The 20,015-nt window shown below is 38.9% G+C and overlaps 1 protein-coding gene across 2 annotated transcripts in view; it reads right to left on the bottom strand.

The window, feature by feature from the left end:
• Positions 1-1,620: 1,620 nt before the first annotated feature.
• The window catches only part of CCHR7.PART0H3orf14 (chromosome chr7.part0 C3orf14 homolog), a 138,332-nt gene continuing 119,937 nt past the window's right edge, over positions 1,621-20,015 (bottom strand). For both annotated transcript variants that reach the window (XM_044077515.1, XM_044077516.1), the window contains exon 5: positions 1,621-2,559. In XM_044077515.1, coding sequence (XP_043933450.1) covers positions 2,338-2,559 — 222 coding nt within the window. In that variant the 3' untranslated portion in view covers positions 1,621-2,337. The remainder of the gene's footprint in view (positions 2,560-20,015) is intronic.

Here is a 20,015-nt window from a genome sequence, read left to right as displayed (position 1 = left end):
TATATATATATATATATATATATATATATATATATATATATATATATATATACATACACACATATACATATATTATATATATATATATATATATATATATACATATACATACATATATACATATACATACATATATATATATATATATATATATATATATATATATATATATATACATACAACAGAGATCTAATTTTCTGTAGCCTGAGCTAAGATATGTGCTTACCCCTGTACAGAACGAGTACTCTGCATTTTTATGTGTGTGGAGACTGAATCTGTTTTGATTCTTCTTTCAATTTTTTTATAATCAAAAGACAGTACATGAGATACTAATGAGTTGTCTCTGTGTGTGAGCAGTAATCCATAAAAAGAAGAGAGACCATGGACTTTTTTGCCATAGAAACTTCTGGTTTATCTACCTCCTTTACTTCTATGATAATTTTTTTGAACATCCAGTATTTGTGCAGCTGCTGGAATCAATTAAGGTGCCTACATCACTGTATGCTTCAGAGACATTGATATGAACAAAGGCTCAAATGATGCCATATAAACTGACTACATTTTCTTGAGTCTAGAAAACAGCAAAGCAATCAGTACTACTAGATGGTTGAAAAAAATCTTGAGTCTGCACCATACCACACCTTCTTGCATTTAATCAGTTCAACCTTCTTTTCAATGATTTGCTTTACTTTGCCCTCTCTTTCCTTGTTCCATCAAGCAGTAGTTGTTTGCTTTTTCTTCTGGGGACCCAAGGTATTACCACAAATTAATGTAATGCCTTATCTTGCTCTCGTTAACTTGGTAATGTACCCACATTTACCCCTGGCTTATGTAAAGACAAAATTTATGTGAAGTCTTTAGGAGCTGCCCACCTAACAGAGGCACATTTATCAATGAATTTTGTTGTCAGTGCCAAATACATTTATCCATACTAGGCAAGAAAAAAATATAATTGAAACTATTATAAAAATAGAGTGATGCAAGTAAGCAGCTGAAATCCACTCTGTTGAAACAGGAAGATGTGCAATACTCATACTGGTGAGAAAAAGAAGGGGGGTCAACAAGGTATATATAATGAAGCCCTTAAATGTCCACATTTGTATTTATTAAGCATATCACTTTGTTAGTTTCTCACAACTGGTTAAGAAAGCGCACCAATGCCTCCACTTTTTAAGAAGGCTGAAAAAAGTTAAGCTTCCTCCTTATATTCTTTCCACCTTCTATAGAAGTACAATAGAGAGCATCCTCACCTGCAGCTTCAAAGGTTACAAAAAGTGGCGAGGGTTGCAGAGAATGCAACAGGTTCCAACCTTCCGTCAATACAACTCTATTCTGCAAGGAGCATCCGAAAGGCCACCAAAATAATACAGGACAACACGCATCCTGCGCATGGGCTGTTTAAGCATCTGGCATCAGGCAGGAGATACAGTAGCATCCTCTGCAGGACTACAAGATTCAGTAACAGTTTCTACCCTACAGTGATTAGACTTCTGAACTTGGGCACTAGTCCCAGGGGAATGGACACAAGTCAATTTTTATTTATTTGTGCAATATATACTTACATATGTTCCAAGTAAGTGCAATATTTATTATATCCATAGTCAGCATTACTTAACTCAGTCAAGTGCAATATTAGACAAATAACTTCGGCATTGTTCAATCTGTAGTGTGTTTTGTATTACTTTAAGTAGGGTAGTTAATTTAACTCAGGGAAGAATATTATTTTCGTATACGAGTGTTGGTAAATGTCTCTGTTATTTCTTGCATGTCTTAGGAGTAGTACTGTATTTGTTAGTTATGTTTATTACTCTACTTGTATCTGTTGTTTCACATTCCTTTGTAATCTCAGGAATTGAGCTGATGCACAACATTTTGTTTAGGTTACACATGTGTACTTCTAAATTACAATAAATTTTCTTTGACTTTGACATGGAGCACCATTACTTTCACCAGTTCTGGCTGGGTAAGACACAGATGAGGGAGGTAAACCCAACTGTCATGATTTACTGTTGCATTGACTTTCTTCAGAGAGGATAACTTCATTACAAAATGTTAAATACTACATAGTACTGTATGCGTTAAGTGTGTTAAAATGGTCCAAAGTGGCAAAGATGGGGGGGGCAGCATATTACCCTTACAAAAGCAGTCAACGGGTAAAAGAGTTAAGTAACATGGTAATACTTTCTGGCTCACACAGCTGTTACTATATTACTGCATATCAACATGGTTGATAGCTGAATGTGATGCAACATTAATACGTCATTCATTTTGTCTTTACTCATAACTTTCTTGAGAGAACCTTGACTTTTCCCTTAAATGTCACACAACTGTACAAATTTAGCCATGCTGATGAACTGCAGGCTTGGAAATAAGTCCAGAAGGTGGCAGCCCTCCGCTACTTGATTTGGGTCTGTCTTTCGGACTTGATAGAATTTGGCTGATGTGGTGTTCCTTTTTTGACTGAGCTTTTGTTTTCATACCTCTAGGAGACTTTGCCTTTCCCAATAGGAACTGTTCCCATTTGGGAATATTTTCTTCTATGGATCCCCAGTAATGTGTCTGCAAAGGAAAAAAAAAAAAAAAGAATAATATACAACACTTTTAGTACAATGTAAAATGTGAATAAAATTGTGTGCACACATACAACAGCACAAATACACCACCACTACTTGCTCACTTCATATATTCACAAACACAAACCACACACACGTGCATGAATACACATGACTGCACACTTTACACACACAAACTGCTGGCTAGCACTAATGCTAAGTCTGCCCCCCTTACCAAAACCTGTATTTGTTCTCATCCTCACTATTAGTACTATGTTAGCAACATCAGCCTTATGAATTTGAGTAGTTTCAGATGATGCAGTACTCACCATATTCAAATACAAATAACTAAAAAAAACTACAATACATGCATCTATACTGTTAACACTGGTATATGCAGTACAGCCATGTTTATATAAATAATGTATTATTTATTCAGCATTGTCTTTTAGACATTTATAACCTAAAAAAGAAATAAAAAAATCTCTGTTTATGTATTTACATAAAAATGTGGATAGTTTTAAAATAACACAAAGGAACAGAGAACTGAGTGATGGCTGTAGGGGCATGTCTTGTACACATATATCTTTTTATTTTTCTTAAAATATCAAAACTAGACTGCAAATATTCTTTTTACACTTCTGAATAAATATCCAAGCAAACAGCAGCAGGGTCACCATGACAAAAAGCATAAAATAATTTATTGGTAACAAGATAAGCGCTTTCAGAAAACAATTTCCTTCATCAGATCCTACCATTAACTGACATGCATATAACTATACATACTATTTTTAAAATGTCATAAGCCAATCAACAGAACTGAAATGGCCCATGCTATTTCCTGGTGCATCACAAAATAGCAGACGTCATTTCCTGATACACCATAACTCATTCTCAGAACAAATAAAAATACACATATGTGAAAGCAAAGGTCAATCATCCAATATGCTGATGATTCTACTATTATATCCCCCTCCAATAACTTCTCCAACCTCCAAATAACACAAATTCCCTTTACAAACATAGAAATTTGGCTAAATGAGGCACAACTTCTAAATCCCCAAAAATTCAAACTACTATTGTTCTCAACTAAACTACCTCCACATGACTTTATAATTTACTCCCAAAACCGGACCAGAATTGAATAGTGAAGTCAGCAAAATTAATAGGCATCACTATCGGTGACAAACTATCCTTTGAGCAACACATTCTAAACACAATAAAAAAAACACTCTTTAAATTAGGCATATTCTGACAGAAAAAATACATGAACAAACTTACAAAAATAAAGCTGGCAAACACCCTCCTACTCCCATCCCCTCTCTAAGGTTCCCCCATATTTACTAACCTGCATACATCCCTAAGCAACAAACTACAATCATACTACAGTAAAATAGCAAAATTTGCTACTGGACTACCATACAAAACTCACTATTGTCAAGCCATTAAGGAATCGAAATGGATTGAATGTCCCCATTGTCTTCAATACACCCAACTAACATTAGCTCATTAACTAATATACAACAAAGATAACTGCCCCCGTCTTCTTTCCATTCCTACAATTCTACACCCCCACCAGAAACCTTCGGTCCACTAACAAACAACTCCTAAATGTTTCCAAACCCAATAAAAGGACAGGACAAAGCCTGTATTCACACACTGGATTGTAAGCTATGGAATCCCCTACCTCCCTCTATCACGCTATTGAATTATTTACAAAACTTTAAATTCACTTTAAAAAATCATTTCTGTAACAAACCAATATGCCCGTTTACAAAACTACAGACCACCTTAAGCTATGTCTAACACATTAAAATAGCATGTCTCCTATCAATGTCAATAAAATCTTTCCCTGTGAATATGAACTTCATTTTATATTTTGCTAGTAGTCTTATTATCTAGCCATAATGGGCCATTACGTCGACATGCAGCATCATTTGTGTAAATAAAAATGTACAATATCAACCCTAAATAAACTATGCAAATCTTAGCAATCTATATTACTAATCTTTAGAAAATCATATAGGCCACAGAACTGTATAAAAAAATGTTATTCTTGATGTATTTGTGATGAAACTTTGGATGTTGCTGTATATATAATATTGTCTTGTTCTTTTGGATTTGTAAATGGAGCTTTTCTCCCCAGGTCTCCACTGAAAATGGGTTCTGGACCCAGTGGACTTTCCCGGGCAACAAATGTCAATGAACAAACAAACAAACAAATACTTTTCGGTCCTCTGTGATCAATGAACCATAATTGTAGATCAATATGCATGTGCATATAACTTTAAAAAACTATCAAAGGACTTGCACTAGAGTATAATTACTGAGCACGTGTGAGCCTGACTGCCATTTTGTGGTTAGCTGTTAAGATGTGAACATGTACATATGTAAGCTCTGTTTGTTAGTCAGTTCGTTTGTATTTAAAGATACTGCTATCCATCCTGATGTCTGTGTGTGTGTGTGTGTGTGTGTGTGTGTGTGTGTGTGTGTGTGTGTGTGCGCGTGTGTGTGTGTGAATATTAAAGCATCTGAATGAAACCCCAAGCCTTCTTAGTATTTGTAATAGAGTAGCACTTTCAGAAAAGCACACAAATATGCTTACAAATGGGATCAGCTCTAGAAAGCACAGTGATAAGACTTATGTTGATAGTATGCAGCACGTTATTAAAAGAAACAGGCCCAAGCACATGGCAGCTCCTGTCGCACCTATTGGTAAACCCCAGAACTTTCTAGCACACTCCAGACTTCACAGTCTCAGTGAAGCACAAGAGTGAGTCAACACACTCAAAGCATAGGCCCCCACCCACTTTCATTGCCAACTGTCGTAATTGTGGCAGTAATCATGAATCTAAAAGGAAAAATTGTTTAGCTTTTGGTCAACAATGCCACAAATGTAATCAAAAGAGTGCAGGCGCCCTTTCATTAAACGGGAACATTTTAAGAAACGAGTTGATCAATTTGACTGTGACAAGCATACTCTTTATGTTGATGGTGTGTCAGTGCTTCATGAAACTGTCAATGCATTTGATTTAAGGGCAAAGAATGAAGTATTTTGTACTGTTCAGATAAATGGCAAAGCCAAAGAGCTCAAAGTTGACACAGGTTCTAAGTAGAATGTCATGTCATCAGAAACATTTGCTAGAGTGTGTAAAAGTGAAAGGCTTGATTTGGCAAGGTGTGTGATACTTGTTGCTTATGGAGGTGAAGAAATTCAAACCAAAGGCTCAGTAGTGCTTTCATGTTACTCTGCAGGAAGAAGCTATGACTTACCATTTTATGTGGTCAAGAGGCACGTTCAGTCATTACTAGGGCTAAGAGACAGTTTGAAAATGGGACTGCTTTCATTTAATAAGGAAGTCCATCATGTTAGCTTTAAAGAGCATTATTTTAATTTTGCCCGGCACATTTTTTTTTTTATACCTATGTTGATATTTTCCAAAACAAACTAGGCAAGTTGTGTACTCCATGAAGTTAGACCCAGAGGTCAGTCCAGTTATCAGGCCAGCACAAAGTTCCAATAGCCATGCAGGGAAGAGTCAAAGCCGAGTTAGACAAAATGGTGCGATAAGGTGTAGTTTGTCCAGTTGAAACTCCAACTGAATGGGCATCTTCCATGGTGGTAGCTCATAAGAAAAGCTCAAATGACATCAGAATGTGTATTGACCATGAGATTTGAACAAAGCTCTAAAAAGACCATCACCCAATGCGCACAATCAAAGAAGTCACAGCCTTGATGCCAAATGCCACTATTTTTACTGCCTTAGATGCAAAGAGTTCATTTTGGCAAATTCAGCTTGAAGACAAATTCTCACTGCTCACTACATTCAGTACTCCGTTTGGCAGGTACAGATTTCTGAGAATGCCATTTGGGATAAATTCTGGAAGTGAAGTTTTTCGGCGTGCAATGGAGCAAATCTTTTCTGGGTATCCTTGTGCTATTATGGTAGACGACATACTGGTAGGAGGTCATGATGAAGCCGAACATGACAGAAATGTCAGAAAAGTTCTATAAAGAGCATATCAAGTGCATCTTAAGCTCAATGCACAGAAATGCAAATTCAGGCTACAAGAAGTTCCTCGTGTTGATCATTTATTTACTATTACAGTCCTACGACCAGATCCTTCAAAGCAAACAGCCATTATTGAGATGCCAGCTCCAGACAATGTTCAAGCCCTGCAACGTTTTCTTGGCATGGTCAACTACCTAAGCAAGTGCATTCCAGACTTGAGCCAACTTTCAACACCACTCAGAGTGCTGACACATACAGATGTATCCGGGTTTTGGTCAGAGCAACACCAACGAGCATTTGATGTCCTGAAACTAAGAATTGCCAGTCTGCCAACGCTCAATTACTATGATGTTCACAAGCCAGTTACACTTTCTGATGCTTCAAAATTTGGATTTGGTGCAGTTATTCTATAAGTGGACCAACCTGTTGCCTATGCATCAAGAACTCTTACACAAACAGAACAGCAATACGCTCAGACTGAAAAAGAACTTTTGGCAACTGGGTTTGCATGTTCGAAGTTCCATGATTATGTTTATGGCAGACCTATCCAAATTGAAACAGATCACCAATCATTAGTCACAATCCTGAGTAAGCGAATGCATTCAGCTCCAGATAGACTGCAACATATGATGCTGAGATACAGTTTCAATCTTGTCAATCTTCTAGACGTAATTGCATATTTGGGAGCCACACATATATCCTCTCATTGTTTCTTTGTGAATTGCTTATCCAATCTGTCTTCCCAATTCCTTTCTAACCTCCTCTGATTCCTATAGTTATCATGTAATATTTTACATGCTCTACTAATTATCCCTTTTTAACAGCAGCTTATGTTCTAGATTCTACTAAAAACTCTACCGGTGCTGGTTATTCATGTGGTATCCCCTTATTCCTTTCTCTTTGCCTATACTCTGATATTCTGATATCAATCCTTGATAGGGAAGGCAATCTCTCTCTATGCTGCAGTTAAAATGTATTCTTAGCCTCTTCCCATTCTATTACATTTCCCTCTCTAATTATTTCCTCCCAATACCTTGGCTCCATTGCCAGTTTTCTCCAGTAAATTCCAGCTCCCTCTTGCCTATTCTCTGCACCCCTAATTGCAGTCACCCTTATCAGCAGCATTTTCTTTCGCCATTCCTATGTTGGCTTAGTTCTTAGAATACCTTCTGCTATTTCATGAATATAATATTCTGTATGGTTATTGTTATTCTCCTTAAGGATTTGCATCCAAAATCTCAGTCTCTCATTTCTTGAGCTTCTCCCCTGTTTCATCATAATCATTGCTTTCCACTTTGAATTACAGCTTTCTACTTGTGCTATGTATAGGAGCCTTAATTGTGCAGCTCTAATTACTCCTTTAAATCAGATAATCCCAAACTACCTTGGTCTATTGGAAGGATCAACATATCCCACTTGACTTTTACCCTCTTTCCCTCCCAGACAAATTCCTTCAACCCTTTAATTGCCATCTATAACTTCTCTCCTGGTTGGTTGATGAAAATATGCCTGACCTGTGTATAAAACTAAAGAGACCAAAACATTTTCACCGCATGTAACTTGCTATCCATATCCATAAAACAATGCTTCCAAGTTCTCAGGTTTTGTATATCTTTTCTTTAATCTCTTTCTATATATTGTTAGCTGCCATAACAGAATCTTTTACTCCCAAGTACTTCACTTTATTATGTCCCAATAAATATGGGCATTACTGAAACAATCTGTGTATTGCCTTTCTTTTATCTTCATTAATAAATCTTGAAAATACTTGAAACTGTCTCAGAATGCTCCACAACACTGAAATATTCTTTTCTTGTTTTATCAGATACAAAAAATATCTGCAAATAAAGCCAAGTTTTCTTGATTATCATACCAAATATATCCTTGAATTTCTGATTCCCTTAGTTTCTTTGCCAGTGGTTCTAAATACAATGCAAATAACTAAGGGGAAAGAGAACATCCCTGCCTGGGTCCTCTGTTCAATCAGAACTTGTCAGAGAGGAACCCCTCCACTTTAATTTTCACCTCCGATCCCTCATATATCCTCTTAATTAACCTTATTATTGTGTCAGGGAATGCAAATGCTTCTATTGCCCTACTTATAAAATCCCAGTTTACTCTGCTGAATACTTTCTCTGCATCAAGACCCACCAACAACAATGTTATTTTCTTACATTCTGCTAACATTTGAATCATCAGCATTGACGTTCTATTAATATGTTGTCAAATGCTTGCCCCCATTCCACAGAACACAATGAGCCATATCTATCAATGTTTGCATCACAGTTGCCATTCTTTTAGCCATTATACGCAAAAATACTTTATAGTCATGGTTTAGAATGGAAGTGGGGCCTACATGAAGCTGGATCTGATCTTTAAGTATTACAGCCACCACAAATTTCTTTCAGGATGTTGGTGCTTCTTCTTTTAAAATACCATTAAACAAAACCTAACTGATCTTTATTACCTCCTTCCCTCCTAGCTTCCAAACGTTCATAGAAATACTATTTCTGGAGACTTTCCTGCAGATTGGTTATATGTCACCATTTTTATCTGACCTCCTCCTCTCAACTGTTAGTAACTGAACCTCATCTACCTCTAACATTGGTATATTTAATTCTTCCATAAACATTTCCATTTGTACTTTTTCTTAATTTCCACATTTCTCTGCTTTACACAGATTTTCATAAAATTTCCACAATACTTCTAATATGGCTATAGAATCTTTGTTATCTTCCTTGTCATAGGCTGCCTAAGACTGACAACAACCCTTTTTAGTTTCTGTTGCTTGAGCTATTTTGCTAAAAGCTGTTGTGCTTTGGAGTTATCAAAAAACAGTTGCCTAACAGCAATCTTTCTAAACTCATACATAATAGTCAGATACTCCCTTATTTCCTCTTTATCACTGTGCAGTTTGTGTTTCTTCTTGTTCTGTGAGATTCACCCTATTCTGCAATATTTAACCTTTGTCAATCCCTCTAAATAATTCTTATTACTTCTTAACCCATAGCTCTCAACAGTCCATCTCCAAATGAGGAAACTACCTCTTATAATATGGAACACATACTAACAGCTTACTAAAAGCTTCAACTAGGAAGCTCATAGCATGATTAAAATGTGATTTTTTTCTTGTATAATAGTTTTTTAATGTTTAACAGATAGGTGGGGAGCACAAGTGTCTCACTTTTATTTCATTACCCTTTATTTTTATTTTAGTTATTATTGGCACATGATCTATAGTTATTGGATATGTATCAAAACTTTCAATTATGTTCCTGTGCTCATGTTCCTGTGAATTAGAATTTCTGTCAAGCCTAGCCCACTTTTTTACCTTGGGGAATAATATATAAATTTTCTCCTCATGGCTACTACTGAATTCACATCTTCCATAGGAAATACTTTCATAAATTTCTTTAAAAATCTACCCTCTTTTGTTATAGTTTCCCTTCCAGGCCCCACTCACTGATTCAAATCAAATTCCAGTCCCCACCTATAAGTAATACTCCCTGCTGAAAGCTAATTATTCCTCCCAGTATTTTAAGCTCCACTGCAATAGTTTTAAGTGAAATATAAATACATGCCAGCACAATCCTCCACCCCTGCCAGCAGTCCCTTGCTGCAACAAATCTACCATTATTTTTTTTCCTCTTCTCTCACTATTCGACCTCCTCTAGCAATTAATATAAATACTTCCTTTTCTTTAGTCCCAGCTAGTCCACTGAATAACCATACTGAAATTCTTTATCAATTTCACATGTTCTTCTTTCTAATGTGTCTCTTGCAGCATAGCTATTTCGACTTAGCATTTCTTAATACAGGTCACTACTCATTCTTTTTTTATTTACCTGTGGGACTATTCACATTCAAAGATAATATGAAAAGTGTTGCCATTATAAGAGGTTATTTCCATCTGTTGTGTATAACAGCTTTTTGTTTTAAATGTCTAGTTTCAGCTTTTGTGTTACATGCATATACTAACATTTGGCAGGTTGATCTTTTATACAGCTGTTTCTTGTCATATACATTTGGACCTATGTCACAACTTAGAAGACTTTTTCTTTTAATGAAAACCATAAAACAAAACAAAGAAAACACCCCCAGAGCACCCCATAACTTATTAACTTAATACAAACACACAAAATTATGCACATCTTCAAATAATGAAGTTTAACCCTCAGATAGGATCAATAGTCTTAGATTGACAGCTACACTCACAGGCTTTAATTATCCTATAATAAAGGTTAGCCATGTTAAGACGCATTTCAGATGCTTTCAGAGAACATTATCTTTTAGCCACTGAAAAAAGTATTCTGTTTTTATTGCCCATATCAGCTTGCCTCCATAGAAGCATGAGAACAACACAGTTGCCTTCGGCTGCATGCTTCTCATGTGGCACTGTGAACATTTAACTTTCTTTTATTTACTTGCTTCCAGTTAAAATTTGTTGTTAGATGAAGCTTAAGGCCTAAACTCAGCCATTCCCCTGTGCAAAAGTAAGAAAAGCATAGACGTTTTACTTACATTTACTCTTTTGTCCAAGATTCTTCTCTTTTTTACATTGCGTTGCCTACCTTTCCTTACAGCTGAAGAAGAAGACAGAAAAAAAGAAGAGAAAAATGGCAACTGTTTGTTTACTTTAGTATGCCCATTATACACAAAAATAACTGAAAAAGCTTTACTACATAACATGCAGTATATATGTCATGTTTTATATAAAAAGAAAACTAGTGTTAAGAATGCAAATTGTTTACTTCCAGTTACCGCTTTCCTTCCTCTTCCCTTTCCTTAGTGCTCTTCATAACATTAATGACATGAAGTTTAACAATGCCAAGTCTAATATTTTCAGATTTTATTGTCAAAACATATTTCGCAAATGTGACTGATGCTTTGTAATACCATATTTATTCATTAATTTCAGAGTTGCTGATTTTCTTCCTGTTGATCTCAAAACTCCCATCGCCAGTCTCTAGCTCATTTCCAGTGTGCTTCTGGTTCTTCTAGACAACTCCTGTGCTTTTTGTCGGTCTCTGAAGCATTTACCTTTGAAACCCTGTTAAAGGTTTGACAGGCATAGTCTCTCTAGGAGTTTTATTATCAGAAGAAGCAGCAGCAGAAACCCCTTCTGTTTGATAGCTCACTTTCTGTTGAACAGACTTTTGTATTTCCCCCTTAGTGTGTTTTGTATCAAAAAATGATTTTGATGCTCCAGGAAAAATATTCTGAAGATAGCTAGATACAGCAACTTGAACCTCACACCTGCTTTTTGATATTCCCTAACTGCTGGAATAAATTTACTCCTCTTCAGCTTAGTGTACAGTGAGCAATCATTTTCCACAAACACTCTGTTGTCTCCAACTTTTAGTACTTAGTCCTTCTGCCACAGTTTTGTCAGAATCAACTCTTTCTGTGGCAGACTTGCATGTTTACTATTAGAGGTCTTCTGGATGTTTCTTGTGGCTAGGTGTGGAGCATACACACAATATCCCCTTTCACTTAACTACTCTTACTGTGGAATGCCAGTCCAGTTGCATATTCATTCTGTTCAGTCTGTTCCTTCCAGATTCTCCAGCACAGCAAAAGATCTCAGTTTTTTCCTTCATCCTCTGTCCTCTAATTCTACCATTTTTGAAACATCTCTTCTTGAGTAGTCTCATACTCAAGACAGCTTTTTTTGTTCATTTCAATGTCTGATTTTTGCAATTTTATCAGCTCATCTGAATATCTTTTTAAAGCGTCTTCCATTTTTCCAACCTATTTGAGTTGATATATTCCTTCAGTGTTTCATTTATTTTAATTAGCTCTGAGCACATTTGACTTTTTTTCCCCTCTAGATTACAAGAAGTCATGTCTTGCACCAAAACTGCTTTTTGCTGAACAGCTGCAGGATTCTACCCAGACAGTGTTTTCTCCTCACCTTTTCTGACTGATTTTCTTTCAGGTTCTTTAAATTTCTTCTTTATTGGCATTCAGGCAGTTTACTTTTAGCCAGTAACTGTAATTTACCCAAAAATAAGACAAATTCACTGTCTCTCTTTTCTGAGTTTGTTTTCACACTGGGAAAGCTGAAATTAAACTGTTCCTCAGTAAGTAACATCTTGGAAGCAGAATGTTTAGATACTTGAGAAAGAATCAGTAAGATTCAGAAAAGGCCTACTTTCTGAGGGTAACAAGGCAGAAAAGTTCCTCAAACCATCTATACAAGTTATCATGTACATCAACGCACAAGCCTAGTAACTCAAGATTCTGAAGGTTAGAGTTGAAGAAGACAAAATTATATTGCCAATTTACCATCCATGTCCAGAGGTAAAGAATCAGCACAGGCCAGAACTTTGATAGCAGCTGGAGAAGAAAAAGAAACAGCTGATGGGTCATACCAAAGGTGAGAAAACAAGTGTTAGACTAAGGAACTTTTGGGACTGAAGACTATTGAGATTATGGGATGTCTTTTAATGCAGGTACAACAGCAGGAATAGTTACAGAATGTGTAAATTTCCCTGCTGTTCCACAGGATTTGAAACCTGCAATAAACCCTTAGCTAAGGTACGTAATTCATCTTTATTAAGAGATACTCTGTCTTTAGATAAAATACATCTATAACCTGGCAACCCTGGAAGAATCTCCTAGAGACACTCCCACAGCAAATGATAATGGTTCTTACCACCATCATTTGCTGTGGGAGTGCCTCTAGGAGATTCTTGGTGGAATGGACTACACAAGAGGGTTCCAGGGAAACCAATAAGTGGTCTGAGGAGCAAGCTGTGACTGCAGTCATCCACCAATGGATGAGGTATAGACTGAGCCCATAGTATAGGCAAGGGTTCTCTCTCTCTTTTTTTTTTTTTTTTTTTATGTTCCTGCTAATGTTCCTGCTAAGGGAGAAGCCTGTTTGCAGGGACATATTGCTGGAATGGATCGGTTGGAGGGTAAGTTGCCACTCTAGTTTCAGTAGCAGTACATGCACGTGCAATGCCTATATAGTCGCACATCACAAATGTAAATGCACAAGCAATACCTTTCAATTCACCGCAATTCTGAAGTCCCTTTTCTCTGTCACTAAATTACATGAAAATGCAGGTAGGTTGCCTTAAACTGTACACAAGAACAAAATATACCTGCAATCCCTTAAAGCATTTAATTCCTTCAAGTCACATATAAAAGCACAAAAGCAACTCATTTTTCTCACAAAAAGTGCACCAGACATAATTAATCAATCCAGGCAACTAAAAATTACTTCTCTGATATGGTGTTTCCACAAAAATGTTAGCACAGTAAATTTCTGATATTCTTCAAGTAACCTGGTCCCAATTACTTGTCAAAAAATAGAAACAATATTATTTCTGTCTGTAGGAATTGCCCAAATGGCAATTATGTGTGAGAAATGGAAGATTGAAGTCGCCGTTGATCCTATGAAACCCAGAGGTGCTCTCTCCGGGGTGCAGAGAAAGTACTGAAGAAATTGGTGCCCAGGCTGCTGCTTCCTCCCTATGGATCTCGAGATACAGCATCCTGGGAGCATGGGTGGTCACCCTTCCTGTTGTCTTGCAGGTGCATAGGTGGGTGGGAGAAATTCTATATAGTCATGGCTGCTTCTTTGAAGACCGGCTGACAGTTATAGCCGAGGCAGAATACAACTCAACTAGGTATACGCTTCTGCAGAAATGAGAATGATTAACATCTTCCATTTCATGGCCTGAAGTGCTGCACAGGGGATTTCAATTTGTCTTAAGGAAGGAAGGCCCCCTGATTGTTGGGAGTGCAATAAGGCTCCCAGGGATATCACTCTCCTGGAAGAGGCAACACTTGACTTTGGGATGGTAAATGAAAATCCCAGGTTTTAAATTGCTCAGCTTTCTCCAACTCCTCTTAGGATACTGTCTTCTGGATCAAACAGTCACCCACGTAGGGGAAAAGATGAATCTGCTTTGTTCTGCAATAAGCAATGACTTTGTAAATCTACCAGGTATAGAAGGCAATCCAAAGCGTAAGGAGGTAAACTGACAGTACAAGTCCTCCACCACCTCAAATCTGAGAAAACAATTATGGTTCTTGGGAACTAGGATGTAGAAGCAGGCATCCTTCACGTCTACAGTAACCATCAGAGCTTGGAGGAAAAGGAATAGCAAGAGGGCTTGCAATGTCTGGACTCCAAGGTAGGTGTTCAGTCTTGAAAGTTCCAAGGACAGCCTCCAAGTACTCTTCTCTCTGGACATAATCAGGAGCCTCAAACCCATTTTCCATTTGCCTTGGCACTGGTTTTATAATCCCTAGCAGCAGGAGTTTTTATAGCACTGAGATGACCAGATGCACTTTATCTCTGTGTATGGGGATATATGTAACATCATTGGTTTTCTTAGGAAATTAAGTTTGTAACATAATAATGAAAGTATGTGTAGCATCCACTTGTCTCTTATAAGTTCATAGGTGGTTACTAGGGCTACTGGTACAGCAGCCATTTTAAACCTACCCAAGCCTACCCCACATTTACCAAAATATTGCTGACATTTGCTTGTACACACTAAGCATTCACGGGCTACTAAAATCCATTAGGGACATAAGTGCCAAACTAGGGGTAAATTTGTGATTTCCCATACACTGGTCCAAGTGGCATTTAAACATGGTTAAAGATGAGCTTTGCATCACATGGATGAGAAGCCTGCTCCAGAGAAGGGAATGGTAGCAATCTTTGAGGCACAAATCTGTCCCTCTAACATGTCCTGTTTGTGTTGAGATGACACTTAGGTCCTTAGATCTGGTATTTCTGATGCTGTTTTGTGGATCTGCAACTAATTCATCAGTGTGGGCTCAGCAGATGCCTTGTAGGCTACACATGGTCTCTTACAGATTGTGTAAAGTGATCTAAGTACAGAGATAGAGTTTTGAGATGGCCAACAGATAACTTGTTTACTCTCTGTACTGTGATGCTTTCCCGTTTTCTTAGAAAATGGGTTTCTCCTTCTGCTGTTTTGGAGGTGTTTAGGTGGGTGGGAGGAACTCCATATAGTCATGACTACCGTTTGGGACACAGGACCCACTTTTGTCTTCCTGCCATTTTTTTTTTGTTGTTCAAAATGGACATTTATCCCTCAACTGTTTAACCTTATCTTGCCTACAATAGAAGGGATCAGACATTGATGGGTGACTCATGTCATACCTTGGCATAGAAGAGTGAAAAGTTATTTCAATGACTGCATAGTCTTCAGATTTTTCTCCGTCCTTTAGAATACAACTGTTGGGTCCCACACAGCAAATCTTTGTCAAGTGTTGCATTAAGGAGCTGCACTTTGACTTCCTTTGTCAGGGGGGTTAATCCACAGTTGATCATGCATCTTAATCATAGATTGTGTAGCTGCCACCATGGACTGCATCAATTGTGTCATGATCCACACTTTAGAGTGCTTACCTACCCAACAGTCTGGGTGATGTCCAGTAATGTCACCCTTCATCAAGCATGTGCACAATTATTTCATCATCTATTCAACAACAGCAACCTGAAACTGTATGTGAAACACAAGACACAAACTGGAAAAGACAAAACTCAAAAGCTGAGCGTAGAGGTTCACCAGAAACTTTAATGATTAGCACTTTCGTCCATTCAAAAACAATTGGACTTCATCAGCAATTGGACTTCATCAGATAACAGTTCTTTAAATCATTCAGTCTTTTATAACAAACAAACCTCCCTAGTAATTAGTTAAATCAGCCAATTACAAACTAGTCAATCCTATATTAAAGTGACAGACACAAAAATTCCTTAAACTTTCACCGTGACCTTACCTAAAGATATTTCTATAAAACTATGTATGTTTATATACTAAAATTCACTTTTTAATAAAACATGAATTTTCTTTCCACAATAACCATATTGTCACTACTCAAAAAAGAACTTAAAATTATATATGAATCATATGAAATGAGAAGTTATGTACTTACCATAACGTTCCATGTTAGTTGTCTTCTTCTCGCCTTCTTTCTTGCTGGATGGGTTGCTCCGACTCGGCCTATTACCAAAGCTCGAGAGCTATTTTTCACCGGCTCGAGGCTATACTATGTCCCATAATGCTAGGCATCATATACCCAGATCTCGTTTGATAGCTAACACTATGGACAAACATGTCCCACCACAAGAGAGAAGATATCTATCTAAACATATGTATATATAACCTCTTCTACATATATCTCTTACAAGGGCTACCAAAAGGGAGCAAGAGAGCTAGTGAGGAGATAACTCTGGGGACAAAAAACATCTCACAAGATACTCTAGATCTTTCCAGGCTAGGGGAATGGAGGGTGGGACGCAAGAAAGAAGGCGAGAAGAAGACAACTAACATGGAACGTTATGGTAAGTACATAACTTCTCAATGTTAAGTTGTCAATCTCGCCTTCATTCTTGCTGGATGGGACAGTGTCCCTAGCATCTTAGTCCTGGGTGGCTCAATAGAACAGACTCGAGTATGGTGGAACCAAAATCAGCCCAACTTCTGGAGGCCATGTCCAGTCTGCAATGAGAAATGAAGGTATGAGGAGAGGCCCATGTGGCCGCTGCACAAATGGAATCCATTGGCAACCTTGCCTGAAAAGCTACTGAAGAAGCTAGTGCCCTGGTTGAATGAGCTCTAGGCTTAGTAGGGAGCTCCTTATGCCTCAATTGATAAATTAACATGATAAGAGAAGTCAACCATTTGGACAAGGTTACTTTGGAAACTGGGAGGCCTTGCTTCCCTTCCGCGTAAGACAGGAAGAGCTGGTCTGATTTCCTCATCTGCTTAGTTCTATCCAGGTAGAAACGTAATTGACGGTGAACATCCAAACAATGTAACTTTCAGCTCTATCAGTATAATTTGGGAAGAAGACAGGAAGATCGATGGTCTGATTCAGATTTTTCTCAGAGAGTATTTTGGGTAAAAATGAAGGATTAGTTGGGTAAAAATGAAGGATTAGTTCTAAGTGAGACTCTATCTTTGTGAAAAACAAGGTAAGGAGGGCGAACACAAAGTGCTTGAAGTTCCGACACCCTTCTTACTGAGGTGATAGCTACTAAGAAGAGTGTTTTCCACAAGAGCAATTTTAACGAACAGGAAGCCATTGGCTCAAAAGGAGGGAGAATTAAAGATGACAGTACCAAGTTTAGGTCCCACGGTGGGGGAGGATCTTTTACCGGGGGCCTAAGTAAGAGAGTTCCTTTTAGAAAGGCTTTGCAAAGCTTGTGGGACATAATGCTAGTCTCTGACAAGCCAACATGGAAATTTGCAATAGCCGCCAGCTGGACTCTGATGGTGGCTGAGGAAGAGCCCATTTGAAAAAGTTCTGCCAAAAACTCAAGAACTGTTTGGACAGGAGCTGTAAAGGGGTCCACTTGTTTTTCCCCTGCCCAAACAGAGAAACGCTTCCATTTGCTAGCATAAGTCTTTCTGGTAGTAGACTTGTGAGAAGCGAGGATGATGTCACGAACTGAATGAGAGATTGAGGGAAGCCTGGCTAGGGTTGGAAGTGGAGCAACCAAGCTGTGAGGTTGAGAGATCAAAGGGATTGATGCAGCCTGCCCGATTGATGGGTCAGAAGATCTGGCACTGGGTCCAGATGCCAGGGCTGTTCCAGTAGATGACGTTGCAGGAACGGAAACCAAATTTGTCGAGGCCAGTAAGGGGCAATGAGGATCATTCTGGATCTCAAGGCAGTTGCTTTCTGGACTAACTGAGTAATTAAGGGAAAGGGGGGAAAGGCATACAGGAGACCCGGGGGCCAATCGTGGACTAGAGCTTCACTGGGGGGAGACCTGGGAGAGGGAAGAGGGCGAAGAAGTCTTGACACTTGCTGTTTTGAGGGGTTGCGAAAAGGTCACAGCAAGGCTGACCCCACCTTCTGAATATTTTTTCCGCTACTAGCTGGTTGAGAGACCACTTGTAGGGCATGAGAATGGCCCTGCTCAGTCTGTCCGCTATGATGTTGGACTTCCCGGGAATATGCGTTGCTACCAGAAACCGTTGAGAAGAGATCGCCCACTGCCAAAGTCTGAGTGCTTCCCGACATAGGGGGTAGGACCTGGTTCTGCCCTGCTTGTTGATGTACCACACTACAGACATATTGCCTGTCTGAACCGCAATAGTCCCGGTGGGTAGAGAGTCCTGAAGGGCCTGTAATGCTAAAAGTACCGTTCTCATTTCCAAGACATTTATGTGCAGGTGGCATTCGAAGGGTTGCCAAGTGCCCTGGACTGTCCTGCCCTGAAAATGCCCCCCCCCACACCCGATCAGGGAGGCATCCGTTGTCACAATGGCAACAGGAGGAGGAAGAACAACAGGTCTGCCCTGGAGTACCTGAGGGGAGACCATCCACCAAGAGAGGTGTCTTTTGCATGACTGAGTGATTAGAATGCTGTGTGACATGGGGAGCTGCTGAAAGGACCACTGGGAAAACATCATCCACTGCAGGATCCGCATATGAAAACGAGCTAGAGGGTGGAAAGTGATTGCTGCTGCCATGAGACCAATTGTTTTTAGTATAAATCTGGCTTGGACCCTGCTCTCCTGTAGTAGGATCTGAACATGGCTGCGAATGTCTGAAACTCTTTGTGTAGGCAGTTTTGCTGACAGCTGCACTGTGTTTAAAATGACGCCTATGAAGGTAATAGACTGACAAGGTGACAAGGCAGACTTTTCGAAATTTATAGAGATGCCTAAAGCATTGCACGTTTGTACAGCGTAATCTCTGGATTGGAGTAGTTGGTGCCTGGTGGTGGCAGTAAGGAGCCAGTCATCTAAATATGGAAACACCTGGAATCCTTGTCTCAGGTGAGCTGCAACCACTGCCATGCATTTGGTAAACACCCTGGGGGCTGTGGTGAGGCCAAAGGGCAGGGCTCTGAATTGGTAGTGACTGGCTCCCAGCCGGAAGCGGAGAAACCTTCTGGAGCTCCTGTTCATCTTGATATGGTAGTTTGCATCCTGAAGGTCTATAGAGCACATCCAATTGTCCTGACCCAGAAAGGGTAGAATGGACTGTAGCGTGACCATCCGGAACTTCGTTCTTTGAACCGACTTGTTCAGCCTGCTGAGATCCAAAATAGGTCTCCAGTCCCCTGTCTTTTTTTGGTACCAAAAAGAACTTGGAGTAGATTCCGGATCCTTGTTGATCTGCTGGGACTGGCTGGATGGCCCTTTTTCTTAGCATCTTTGAAATTTCTAGTGCTGCTTGATCTCTCAGACCAGGTGAAACATCTGTAAGGGGCTCTTTTGGCTGATGTGGGGTGTGAATAAAGGGAATTTTGTAACCCTCGGATATGATCGACCGTACCCATTTGTCTTGTGTGAGGGAATGCCAGACTTCTGAGTACAGTGATAGTCTTCCCCCGACTGCCTCCGAAGGTGACAGTCGGGCAGCTCCTCAGGGGTGCTGGGAAGGGTTTGTCAGAGAAGGATTCTCTGTTACCCTGATTTTGCGGACCCCCTATTAT

This window comes from Protopterus annectens, chromosome 7.part0 (assembly GCF_019279795.1).
Source record: "Protopterus annectens isolate FY-2018-M chromosome 7.part0, PAN1.0, whole genome shotgun sequence".
Classification (NCBI taxonomy): Eukaryota; Metazoa; Chordata; order Ceratodontiformes; family Protopteridae; genus Protopterus; species Protopterus annectens.
Note: the sequence above shows the minus strand (reverse complement) of the source record. Positions and strands in the feature narration are given on the sequence as shown.